The 13,130-nt window shown below is 44.1% G+C and overlaps 1 protein-coding gene across 1 annotated transcript in view; it reads right to left on the reverse strand.

Moving 5' to 3' along the window:
* Positions 1-253: 253 nt before the first annotated feature.
* Positions 254-13,130, reverse strand: part of WHAMM (WASP homolog associated with actin, golgi membranes and microtubules) — a 30,228-nt gene continuing 17,351 nt past the window's right edge. The window contains exons 6-10 of the mRNA XM_006139241.4: positions 11,853-12,040; positions 10,013-10,099; positions 9,829-9,924; positions 5,888-6,329; positions 254-1,832 (exon numbers count right to left, since the gene is read on the reverse strand). Of these exons, the coding sequence (XP_006139303.4) occupies positions 1,537-1,832; positions 5,888-6,329; positions 9,829-9,924; positions 10,013-10,099; positions 11,853-12,040 (1,109 nt within the window). The 3' untranslated portion in view covers positions 254-1,536. The remainder of the gene's footprint in view (positions 1,833-5,887; positions 6,330-9,828; positions 9,925-10,012; positions 10,100-11,852; positions 12,041-13,130) is intronic.

Here is a 13,130-nt window from a genome sequence, read left to right on the forward strand (position 1 = left end):
CTATTGTGGCAGAGCACAATCACTGTAAGGTTGCAGCTTATTAACAAAAAAAAGCACTTGTCAAGATTTTTGAGACAAGGACTTGAAGTTTTGCATTGAAGATAAGAAGGAATCAGTAGCTAAAACCAAACTGTTGACAGTTTTAAAAATGAGAATAAAAAAACCCCATCCATAGTGTTAAGGTAGTTTGTTTTTTAAATCAAAGGTCAATATAAACTCAAAGAACAAAATATAGATTCATTTATATGTATCACTCAATTCAAGAAAAGATAAAATAAGATCTATAAATACAGTTTAATTGTATACTTTAATAGTTGGGTTCCAGGCATAATGTAAATACTTGTCACATATTATAAGGCTGTCTGGGCTATTATAAAATTATGAGCACAGATATGAAATCTCATTTTCCCCACATAGAAGTGTAACAGCACTCTATCCAGCACTTCTGGATCCCAGAAAATGCAGAACATAAAATATTTTGGCATCCTCTCCTATGCCAACAATTCACTATGACTGCTGGTGGTGTTAATAAAGACACTGTACTTGAAAACACTTTAAATATTAAAAAAATCACAATCCATGTAAGTTGGAAAGCCCATTAGTTTCCCTGCTCATATCTGAAACAAACTTTCAGGACTTTAATACAGTAGTGCTTATTTCAATATACAATATTTCTCTTCATGAGTACTGAGTTCATCCACAGTGCAGGCCTTACAATGTCATGGTAATTTATTTACTAATGAGTAGCAAAGCCCTTATTCACAAATGTTGAGAGTAATTTGTATTATGGGCAGTACAGAGTTCAAGGAAAACAGTCTCTGGAAATAGCAATGTAAAGGATTTCAAACTCCTTTAAAAAGCTCTCTCAGGATTTGATTTTGCTTTTTTAATGCCAGGATTATTTTTTAAGTCTGAAACAGATTTTCTGTTGATTTTTATTACTATAAAAGTTGGTGGTAGCTCTCTCATTAACGATACAGAAGTCAGCACCACAAAGTAATTTGGAAATTGTGTTCCTGGATTTAGCTTCCTGTAGCTCAGGGGTGGGTAATAAGCAGCCCATGGGCTGCACATGATTCACAGGAGTTAGCCCCTGGCAGGATGCTGACTCTTGATTTACCTGCATGTCGGCAGGTACACAGGTACAGCTGCTTGTCGCTCCATGTAGCCATATCTGTGGACATGCAGGTAAATAAAGTGCCAGCAGCCCACTGGGGCTAACCCCGATGAACTTATAGCCCACTTTTGCGGCAGCTACACTGAAGAGCTCTGAGTCAGTCTGGGTGAGCTGGAATCTCTTTTCACCTCGTAAGAATATATTTTAAACTATGCTTTGCCTGTATCTCAAATACTTAACCTCTGCAAAGAATCAACAGGACAGTTTAAAATAATATACAGGAGTTTTTGAACTATCATGGGATTGGTTCTCCCATAGACGTGCACTCGTTCATTTCTCCAAAGACTGAACTCAGTTCCCAAAGTGTGCAAACTGGCAAAAACAGTGTTCCAGCCAATATATCTCTGGGTCTACATCAATTAACTGTCCCATTCTCCATTATTGTGATCACTATTTTCATCCTCTTCAGAATCAGCAGACACTTTTTTAATTCTCTGGATGGCTGCCTTTATGCTTCTCTCCAGTTCGCTGTCGGATCCTTTACTAATATCTTTCTTGGGATCTTGAGTCACTTTCTTTAGCTTAACTCCTTGCCTTATAGCAGAGAGGATGCTGTCATTTATAGAGGCATTCGAAGGTGGCAAACTGGGCTGTTCAACTTTACGAAGAAGAATTTCACCACGTTTTAAAGAAGCCAAAACTTCGTCCATGGATCCTATGACAAACCGAAAGAAATTATTATTCTCAGAAGGACAAAAATAGCTAGAGAGTTGGTTATGAAAACAGGATGTTAAGGAATGGGTATTTTGCTAATCATGTAGTCAATACAATTTGTATTAACTACACAATCAGCTGATAAGGGAGGCTCGCTCTGGGATTGCTGAACCTCTGCTTTTTAAATGTAGTAAGAGCCCAGTGGCTCTTACTACATTTAAAATGCAGAGGCGCAGCAGTCCTGGACCCACGCGAGGTGGGACTGTTCAGTTCCAGCTCGCGCGGGATCCAACAGCCCCTATATTTGCAGCACCTCAGCTGGCCACGGACAGAGGCTGCTCCAGCAGGGTTGTACTGAGGCAGCAAAGGTGGGGGAGGAGAAGTAAGTTGAGTACAGGAGGCCCCCGACTTGTGACGCAATTGGTTCCGAGGGAAGCATCGCAAGTCGGGGGCATTGTAACTTGAACCTTCATTTATGACAGGCGCCGTGTGCCATAGTAAATGTGGGCTGACGATGAACGTCGGGGGTTTTTGACCCCTTCCGTACTTACAAAAATGGTAAGTGTGGGAGGGACGGGTCAGAACTCGGGTGGTCGCAAGTCGGGGGCTTCCTGTACACCACTTGACTACACGATAAGCTTAAGCTTAAGGGGTAGTCGAGCAGTATGAAACCATTTTAGAGTGGTTACGTTATTTTCTTTTATCTCTAGCAGAGATTTTAAAGAAAAAGGATTGTCAGTTCTGGCACAGATTGTCACGGGATTCAACCATGTAACACGCAATATTTAGACCTGGGCAGCGAAAGCTCTTGAAGTGAATATCCAGACCCCTTGATCCATACACAAGCTTGTATGCTGTGCTCAAGAAGTAATGATTCACAAAGGAGGCCACATTTTTCATTAGTTTTATATGTCTACGTGTATTTTAAAAAATATGGCTGAACACAAAAAAAGCTACCACACAGTCCTTATTAGAGCCAATCTTTCCCCCCCGTGCTTAGATGCCTGCTGTGACTGTCAAGTATATTTTTCCTCAAGGAAGATAAAAATGAAGAGATGAAGGTTACAGAATAAGGGCATGACAGTCCTGCACTTGTGAAGTCAGCTGGAGCATTGCCATTGACCGTGGTGGGAGCTAGATCACGTTCTTGGCATGCACAGGGGTATCTTTTTCAGGTTCATTTTGAAAAGAATTCAGATCTCAGTGAAACCATGGGTTTAAAGGCTGAGTGTTAGCTTCTGAACTTAAGAATCTAAGAAACACCACACTGTGCTACATGCTTCTCTCCACTGTGTGTGTGTAGGGGGAAAAGGGGGATTTAAAGTACTCTGGCATCAGCTCCTGTTTCATTTCTTTTGTCAGACTCTTTGTGGATGTCCCTTAGATGCAATCAGCAAGGGGGAGGTCACCTTGTCTAGCACTGAAGAGAAGCAGTCTCCAGACATCAATAGGCCCATGCCCTCTGCTGAGCTGTGCAGTCGAGAATACCTTTTCATGTGCACTTCAGTGACGGCTGTGAGACTAATTCTTCGCACACAGTACTGAGAATGTAATACAATACGGAACTCTGTGCAGTCCTGGGGGACACTGAACTGTAGATGCCAGGTAAGGGCTCAGCAAAAACTAATTTTACTTAGTACACACTTTGCTACGTCAAATGTAAATGAAGTCTGCAAATGCTGCTTGATTGCAAAGGCCTTTTGGACAGGTGCTCATTTAATTATTAGCTATTTAAAAGGGATATATGGTAATATTTTAGAGCTAATTTGTGCGAGTGCAAATAACAGATGTGCTGCAAACAAATCAGAATACTCCCTTCCAAAATCTGTATATATTGTATGAAAGCCGTCCAGACTAAGAGTTTATGCCAACAGCAAGTACATGCAAAGGTTTTGAATAGTTAAGTGGCTCCTCATAAACAAGTTGCTTCAAGACACGTTAGTGTGACTTTACCAGAACCCTGGTGTTCATTTGGATACTCCTGCAGCCATTAAAATGCAGGGGGAGAGGCTTCTTTAAAGAAATCCAAGACTGAACCACTTCTAAGCTACAACTTTTCTGCATTTTAATTTCTGGAAGTGTCAAAGTGTATTGTTCTGAGGGGTTAAGGCTGGAAAACCCAAGGTTTTGTTTATGCAAAAATAATAGCAGAGCATTTTTTATTAGCTGTGAATGATTTCTGCAAAGCCGTTCTTGCAGAAAGAGATGAAAATTCTGCTCTTGCGTGTAATTCTTGATGTCAGTCACAGCACGTGCATCCATGGGCAGCATTCACCCCATGACCTTATTGATTGAAGTCTTATCTTTCTGGTCTATGGATATGCAGCTAAGACTACTTTTCACAGCATTTTGGAAGAATTGAAGACACCGAACTGGGAGTCCTGCCTCTTGTGATTACAATGGTCGGACAAATGTACTGTGGGAAAGGAAATGTATGCACCACATTTAAGGAATCACTTCACTCAAACTGCAGTGCAGCTCTGAGAACTGTTTTCTTACCTACATCTGTTCCCATGGGCTACGTCTACACTGGCCCCTTTTCCGGAAGGGGCATGTAAATTTCACCTATCGTAGTAGGGAAATCCGCGGGGGATTTAAATATCCCCCGCGGCATTTAAATAAAAATGTCCGCCGCTTTTTTCCGGCTTTTAAAAAAGCCGGAAAAGAGCGTCTACACTGGCCCCGATCCTCCGGAAAAAGCGCCCTTTTCCGGAGGCTCTTATTCCTACTTCAAAGTAGGATCTAAAAGTAGGATCTTCAAAGTAGGAATAAGAGCCTCCGGAAAAGGGCACTTTTTCTGGAGGATCGGGGCCAGTGTAGACGCTCTTTTCCGGCTTTTTTAAAAGCCGGAAAAAAGCGGCGGACATTTTTATTTAAATGCCGCGGGGGATATTTAAATCCCCCGCGGATTTCCCTACTACGATAGGTGAAATTTACATGCCCCTTCCGGAAAAGGGGTCAGTGTAGACGAGCCCATGGAGTACTCAGAAGATCACATCTACTTCTTTAATGATAAAAGTAGTGGACAACACAGTTATGGGAGATTTGCGGAGCTCTGTTCTCATACATATGGAGTAACTGTTAGTTAAGTGCCAATGGCAAAAGTCAGTCTTTGGTTACACCTGTACAACCCCAACAAGGGGGAGACAAAGTAGAACTTGGCTGCGGGAATTTTTCCTGTGGTCACTGAACTATCTAGAAAAACAAACAACTTGATTTTTAGATCCTAGGCATAGTAATTCTAACCTAGAAGCCAAGTAAATCTCATCAGACCCTTCAAACATGGCACCCCATAATCTCAGAGTCGGGGGACAGGAACATTCATATTGCCTGAAGTCAACATTAAAGTGCAGGAATCCTGTGACGACAAAGTTGCCCGATGCTGCAGTCTGCCTGAGTGTGTCACGAATCTTAACTCGCACATTCCCTCTCCTAAGTTTGTGGCAAGAGTTTGTTCAGGAGAAAAGGGTTCTGCCCATTGTAGGATGCTATAAGTGCCTCGGGGTACATCCAGAACCACTCCCTAGAAGCCAATGGGAGTTTGGGTTCACAAGAAAGGCAAGAACAAGTACTTATATCTGACCTGCAGAACTGGCACCAGGAATTGTTTACGTTATTTTGTAACAGCTGTTAATAGTTACACCTCTAGCATGAGAAGCGAAAGCTTGAACTATCATTCTAGCATAAGACAACATTATTTTCAAGTAACTAGTGATCTTGGGGGTCCCACGTTTGACAGTGATTTCCAAAAAACACTGAGCACCCATTCTCTGAGCGTCAGAGTCCTCAAAATCTCTAGCCACTGCTGAAAATCGTGGGCTGTGTTGACAGGTGCAGATGAAATGCCTATATTGACATCTGAGTTCACTGAGAGGTCAGTGGTAATGGCCCTTGTCTCTCAGAGCAGAGTTATTGAAGATTTTCCTAGCCCCCAGCAAAGAGAGTAGCTGTGGAAAACTCTGCCTCCTGCAACAACGCTCTTTATTTTTAAGAGGGTGGGCAAGAGGTCAGAATACCAAAGAGGAGGAAGAGATCAGTCAGCATTAATGTATTTACCTGTATAATTATTCACAGATCGTTTGGATGAGTCATCTAGTCTCTGTTTTGCAGCACTTTCACTGTTGAGGGAAAGCAGCTGATCTTTGGTTGTCACTGGTGTCTTTAAGGGCAGAGGCTGGCAGACTGGCGGCGGCGGCGGAGGAGGTGGAGGTGGTGGTGGTGGTGGTGGTAAAATCAGCCCCTCGCTGTGCTTTTGTTGCTTGGGGTCACCAGCAGGGACAAAAATCTGGACAGGGATGTCTGCTGGGGTATTCCCACATTCTGCTTTTAAACCTCTGGCTTGTGCCAGCCGAGTGCTTTTCAGCTGCTTATGGGATGAACTCGTTCTTGATACAGGCTGAGGGGACAATGCTAGAGTCTGACGGGAAGTGGCCTGTGGCTGCTTGGGGCTGCGAGGCTGCGACCGAGATGTCTTCAGCACAAACTCAGCTGGACACTTCTGCAAAGAAAACGAGAAGCCGGGAGTTAATGGTGGTCAAAACAACAGTGCAAAGAGCCCTCATCATTGGGGAGTCTCCACCCCGCGGCTGGCACGTTCAGATCTACTAGGCTGGGCTTCCTTAGGCTCTGGGGTGTGAGGAGAAAGTGGAGAGTGTCTTTCTCCTGCTCAGTGAGGGGCCCCTTCACTTGTGTGTGGCCCCCGACTGATTTTTCTGAGACTCAGCAGCCCCCGATCTAAAAAAAGGTTCCACACCCCAAATCGATTCACTTGGCTTCTCCCACTTGAGCGAGTGCTCAGTGTAAGTCTTTGCGCCATGAGGGGGAACTCTGAACCTTGGCAGCCAGATCCAGGCAAGCTGGGGGGCATATCCGGCCCCTGGGTCTTAAGTTCCCCACTATTGATTTAAAAGAGTATCAAAGACGTTCTCAAAACCATGTCCCCACTTCCTAGTTTTTACAATAGCCCAAAACTAAAATCTGCTTTTATTAGTGGATTTCCTCCCCTATGTTCACTGCATACAAATGTGACTTGAATCATGCCAACTACTCACAAGTGTGAGGTTCTAAGCACTCAGTTTAGACAGAAGAGTAGTGGAGCATTAGTCCTGTTGTGAGAATGGAATTAAATAGGCAGTTCTAATGGATCAGAAAGGCCAAACATCCTTAACCACTTGGTGAACATCCATTTAACTGTCTTTTAAAATGATGCTAATGTTTCTGTATTAGAAAATCCCAGTCTATGATGGTTTTCCCCCGGTCCCAGTCTAAGGAAAAGATTGCTGGCAGGAACCAATACCAGCCACACAAGTCACGCCCAAGAAAAAACCCTGAGTTGTTTGATTTGTTACTCTTTGGGATAAAGCAGGGAGGTGATTAAAGGACAAACATGGTTGCAATTGAGATGGCAAGTCTTGGCAGGAGGGACCACTGTGTGAGTGGGTCTGCTCTCTTGACTTAATGATGCTGTGTCTCTTTTCAACCTGAGCTACATGCAGATATCTCCTCGGGAGTACTCAACTCATCTAGGTCTGGTCTACACTATGGCATAAAGTCAAATTAAGAGATGCAACTTTTGCTTCATTAATTATGAATGTATCTTAAGCTGAAGTATCTTAACTTGAATATTGGCACTGTCCACACTGGGGAAAGTCGAAGGGCACATGCTCTCCCTTCTACTTCCCTTACTCCTCATAGAAACAGGGCTACTAGTATCGATGGTTCGAACTAGTGTGTCTTCACTAGACCCACTAATTCAAACCCTGGAAGATCGACTGCAGCTGCTTCAATCTTATCTGTAGTGTAGACATGGCCCTAGATATTTGCCTAGTTTTTCAACAGGCTACATAAAAAGCACTAGCACAGTCAGTACAAACTAAAATTTCATACAGGCAATGACTGGTTTATGCTGCTCTATGTACAATACACTGAAATGTAAGTACAATATTTATATTCCTATTAATTTATATGTTAAAAATGAGGGAGTAAGCAATTTTTCAGTAATAGTAGCCTGGGACACATTGGTATTTTTATGTCTGATTTTGTAAGCAAGTAGTTTTTGTGTAAGGTGTATCTTGGAGGTATGCAAGACAAATCAGACTCCAGAAAGGGGATACTGAAGTCTAGAAAAGTTGAAAGGAACTGCTTTATAACACTAGTGCTTGTCACAGGTTCTCCGGCCTTCCTCTCTCAACCTTGTGCTAAATCATACATGTGGACAATAATAACCACTTGGATAGCAAAAATTCTTGCTATGGAAACTAATGTGGGTGTCACAAAGAGTTTTTATCTTTGCTATTTTTTATGGAAGACGTGTTTATAGTTTTAAAAGGAGTGAGACTTAAATTAGACACATAAGCCTGGATTTCCTGCCTAGCCTCCCACAAGTGGCGGAAAGAAGTATGGTCCACGCATTCTAATTAAACACTCTGATTTGCAAATTGGGGAAGACTATTTTCTCTTTGCTAGGTTTTATGTAACCACAAGAAAACTACTGAAAAGGGTAATTACATGATATGATTCCATCTGGGGGGTGATAAGATGAGATTTCAGGTTCTTACAAGAAAAGGAAAACTCTGATTAGCTTTCTTTAATAAAAACAAAACAAAAAACCTAACAAGGTGAGCTGCGCTTTAATTTATTCACTGCAAGAATCTGTGTGCACACACATGTACGAATGTTTTATTCTTCACCTCACTCGGCATGGATCATGATGAATTAATTCAATGATGGGCAACCTGTGGCCACATAAAGCTCATTGGGGTCATATGTGTGGCCCATAAGACATTTTGTTTACTATTGCCCATGTGCAGGGTTGCCAGATTCTGCTGGTTTTTGTCCAGCTAGGTTTTTTTTCCTACCAATATTACTACGACACGTATGTAAAGCAAGGGCATGTGAAGTGAGGTGCGCGCCGATTGCACCCAACATTGACTGTGAGAGCCATGCGCCCCCTCTGCATCCAATCCAAGCGCTGTTACGATTCAATTGACACAACCCACAAATTCTAGGTACGCAACTGCAGTATCCAGGGAGACTGTCTTGGTTACGACAATCGTGCGGCCCAATGAGATGAAGGGCCACTCATGTGGCCCACTCACTAGCTTACGTTGCCCCTTACTGGATTAATTCTTAATGATTTCACTTGGAAGTCAATGCTCAGAAATGCTAAATACCACGTGCTTCTCTTGGGCTTCCCATTTAAATGCTGAAAGCCAGGGTTTAGAAATCCTCAAGTTGTAACTCAGTCTTAAACAGTTTATTGTGCTTCTGTGTACCAGCCATTGAACAGAATAGAGGTATAAATAGGAAACATTTATAGCTTCAAACCTGTCCTGGGTCAACTGAGGCTACAATCACCAGATAGATAATACCTTCTGGTCCAGATTTTCAAACTCACAGGCCCACCTGTGTATGTATACACACAGCAGGCATATGTGCACACCTGACCATGAAAAACATATGCGGAGAGGCATAAGTGCCACATTTCTTTTTTTCCTAACACCTGAATTCTCCACAACTGTATCAACCTTACCGTCTTCACTAAGGGTTAGGTCTCCACTCTGTCTGCCAAGTGCCCATTGGCGTGTATGGGAATGACTCCTGCCTCTTGAGGGCACCTTACCCTCCCCACACACAAAGCATTTCAAGACAATTATAAGGCTACTCGTTATGCAAAGATCCAAAGACGTGATTGTGAAGGTTGTCTTAGGGCATATGAGGTCGAAAGGAAAAGCTGTTAAATTCTGTTCTGAGCACAAGCCACTGTGATACTATTCTTACCTCTTTGGGGGAAAGTACCAGAGTCCACAGTAGTGGTCCAAAAGTGGCTCAATGATATTTCAAGAACTTTGGAAAGGATGAGAGACTAAACAGTAATTCAACGGAAGGACTCTTCTCCCTTTTCCTCAGCCCCCGTGCTCACATTAACCCTATTACTCACATGACATCTTCAGTCAGATGCCTTTTAAAAATGCTCGTATGTTATTTTCAGTACTTGCCTCTTTGAATGTTTTCAGCCTCTCCAGTGTTTTCTGGCGTTCCTGGCTTATCCACGCTTTTTTCTTCTTCTCCTCCTCTTTCCTCTTGTCTCTTTTCTGCATTTAAAGACAAGCCAGTAAACAAGTGTGCATGCTAGTCAGTCAGCTACAATCTCCACAAGAAATGCGCCTTGTGCATACTCACTAGCTGGATGCTGTGATGCTGATGGATGCGGTTTATGCTTTCCTGTGCCTGCTGTAGTCTAAACTGGTGGCTCTCTTCACACTGATCCTGAGGGAACAGCATAACGCATGCAAACCTTAGTTGGTTCACTTTGAAAGTGCGTGTGTGAATCTGTGCTGTTAAAGCAGTTGAAAGGTCTCTTACAGAGTGGCCTTGCTTTGTCCTGCGATGTAGAAGTCCTGCGCTCAACATACAATGCATGAGCCCTAAGAATGGAAACATGTAGGAATCTTTGCACTGACTTCAGAGAACTCTGGATTGGGGTCTTAGTCGTTCACAGTCTTAGACTGGCAGACTGGGTTTAGGAATGCTATAAAGGAAGATGCTTGGCCTTTCATGGGGGAGGGGCGTGTCTCTGTCTGTCTGTCTGACACCGCTTTTCTTCCCCTGCAGTGCATTCAAAAGCAGCATTCATAAGTGCTAAAGAGCCAGCCTCAGTCAAGAAGGATGGTGGAGACGTGAGGAAGGAGACACAGGGAAAAAAGTGGGCATTGTAAGTTACGTGGAAACTCCCTGCACTTGATTTCTCCCTCCCTCCACCCAGTATCTCTCATGTATAGAATTACAGATGAATCATGCAACAGACAGCCTGGGGAACGTCTAACAGTACAGAACTCTTCAACAGGAACAGGTCAGAGAAGACATGGGTTTCATTATATTTTTGCCTGAGTCACCAGTCAGTGTTTATTCGTCACCATCCACATGGAGGATTTTATCCATGGCGTGCGTAGGCAGTCACAAATCAGCGGGTGCTTGGCTTCAGGGTTAAACAATTAAGTGAATGAAGTCAGAAGCAAAACATGTTCTCTGAGGAGGAAGTGGTCACTAGAGACAGAATGACTGACTGTGTTCCAGATGTGCCTCCCATGAGACTCTTCTAATTCCTCTAGAAAGCTCAGTCTAGAGGGAGCCACGGGGCGGGGGGGCTAGAATAGTTTGTATAGTGGGGATACTGAGCACCACTGACCTAAGCTTTAAAACCTGTATACAATGGAACCCTCTTCAGATCAGGCGGCGCTGCAATACCCTCCGCACCCCTAGCTCCAGAACCTATGAGAGGGAGGTAGGAAGCAGGAGAGACAGGCCAAACTCTGCTTTCTGAATTTAATTCAGTGCGGTTACCGGGGTGTAAACGAAAGCATCCCAGCAAGCTTCATGGGCTGCAAGGGCCAACTGTGACTGTATTGTCTTTCCACTGTGCTGCTCTCAGACTGCAACTCCCACAAGCACAAAACAGTGAGTAAACGAAAGACCCACCGCAAGGAAAAGCCTGGACTAATTTGCAGCAACAACTCCCTTCCAAACGACCATCGCCCTCAAAGGCAAAGAAGGAACCGCTGCACTGCATTAATTGTTTGTACCTGCAGCCTCCTACACTCTGGGCCACAGTCTCCCCTGCCTGTCAATGCTTTCTGCCACAGTGCAAGGGCCAAACCCAGCATAACAACCAAGGAGCGATCCTCTGGTGGTACAGAGCCAGCATTACTGCTCTTAGCCCATGCTCCCTCCAGCTGCTGGCAAGGGATCTGGCCGGGACTTCCCTGCACTCTACTAATCCCTGGTGTCTATCAATCCCAGGAGTCTCCAGCAACCAGAAGAAGTTAGAGCAACTCTAAGGTATCGTGGGAAGCTGAGCCAGGACCAGTGGCATGTGAAGCTGCCTCAACCCCTTCCTCCTGTACCTAGTCCCATATATATTGCCCTGTATATTGTTCCCAAGATTCCTCCACTGTTTTCTATCTATGTCGCAAGCCAGCAGGTATGAGTGAAAGCAGCTGCACCGCTCTGGGAGCACATTTACTTTTTTGTTCCTGAGGTAGGCTCGTCTCGCACAGATAGTCCCACGTTTAGCCTCCAGGTGCTGAGTCTTCAGCCTCAGCTTAGTGATTTCTGATGAGGAGGTACAATGTTGTCCCACTGCCTGCTCAATGACGTGGAGCTCCTCGGGATTTTCACAGGTATCATAGTAAACAACTTCATCCTGTTTCTCTAGAAAGGCAGTCGGCATTTAAACAGCGCACGAACTCCAGAGTTCCTTAAATATTTAAACACTTAGGAGAGCTAATGACACCTTAAAAACCACAGAAGCCAATAAGCCAAGTTGTTGGATGTACAATTTTAAACAAGGCAGGTTCCTCTGACACGCTCTCAGTCTGACCCTGCAAACGCTTACGAGCACATTGTCACTTTAATCCCGTAAGGATGAGGAAAGTCACTCATGTCTGCAGGGTCACGCTTATACACCCACACTTGCCATCATTTGGTTTCCTATTAAAAATGTCTTCTTTTCTGGAATAACTTGTCTAACTTTTTTATTCACTGATTGGAGTCTCGCAGCAAACTGACAGGAATTACGAGACAAACGCTAAGCAGTTTGTTTCATCTGTTGTCACATTTACAAATAATGGTGCATACTTAACGTGGACTGGTATGAATATGAGAAATGTCCAACACTATATGGCAAATACAGGCAGTCCCCGGGTTACGTACAAGATAGGGACTGTAGGTTTGTTCTTAAGTTGAATTTGTATGTAAGTCGGAACTGGTACATATTGTAGGGGAAACTCTAGCCAAACATTTCTCCAGAGCTCAGTTTTATTCTCCCACACCTCACTTCCCTCAATCCTTTATTCTCAAGCTGAGGTGTCTGCTGAGAAAAGCCGCTCCACGACTCCCTGGTCTGCTGGGGGGAAGCAGCTAGTGCGGGGATGCCTCACCCCGTTTGTAAGTAGGGATCCAATGTAAGTCGGATCCATGTAACCCAGGGACTGCCTGTATATACAAGAGTTCAGAAAAACAACAAGGAAGCATCAGTACCAGGGCTTATGATGAGGGGAGGGGCAAAAGGAGCAGCTTTTCCTGGGGCTTGGCGATCTAAAAGGGCCCAGGAGTTAAGCAGCAGCCAGAAATCCCAGGCCCTTTAAATTACTGCTGGAGCCCCATGTGGTGTGGGCTGGTGGTGCTGAGGGCTAGAAGGGGCGGCTAGCTCTCAGTCCTACCCCTTCTGGTGGACCCGGAATCAAGCTCTCTCCCCCCCCCCCCCCGCCTTTGCCCGGGACTTGCCAAAAATCTGTTGCTA

The sequence above is a fragment of the Pelodiscus sinensis genome, chromosome 14 (genome assembly GCF_049634645.1).
Source record: "Pelodiscus sinensis isolate JC-2024 chromosome 14, ASM4963464v1, whole genome shotgun sequence".
NCBI classification, from domain to species: domain Eukaryota; kingdom Metazoa; phylum Chordata; order Testudines; family Trionychidae; genus Pelodiscus; species Pelodiscus sinensis.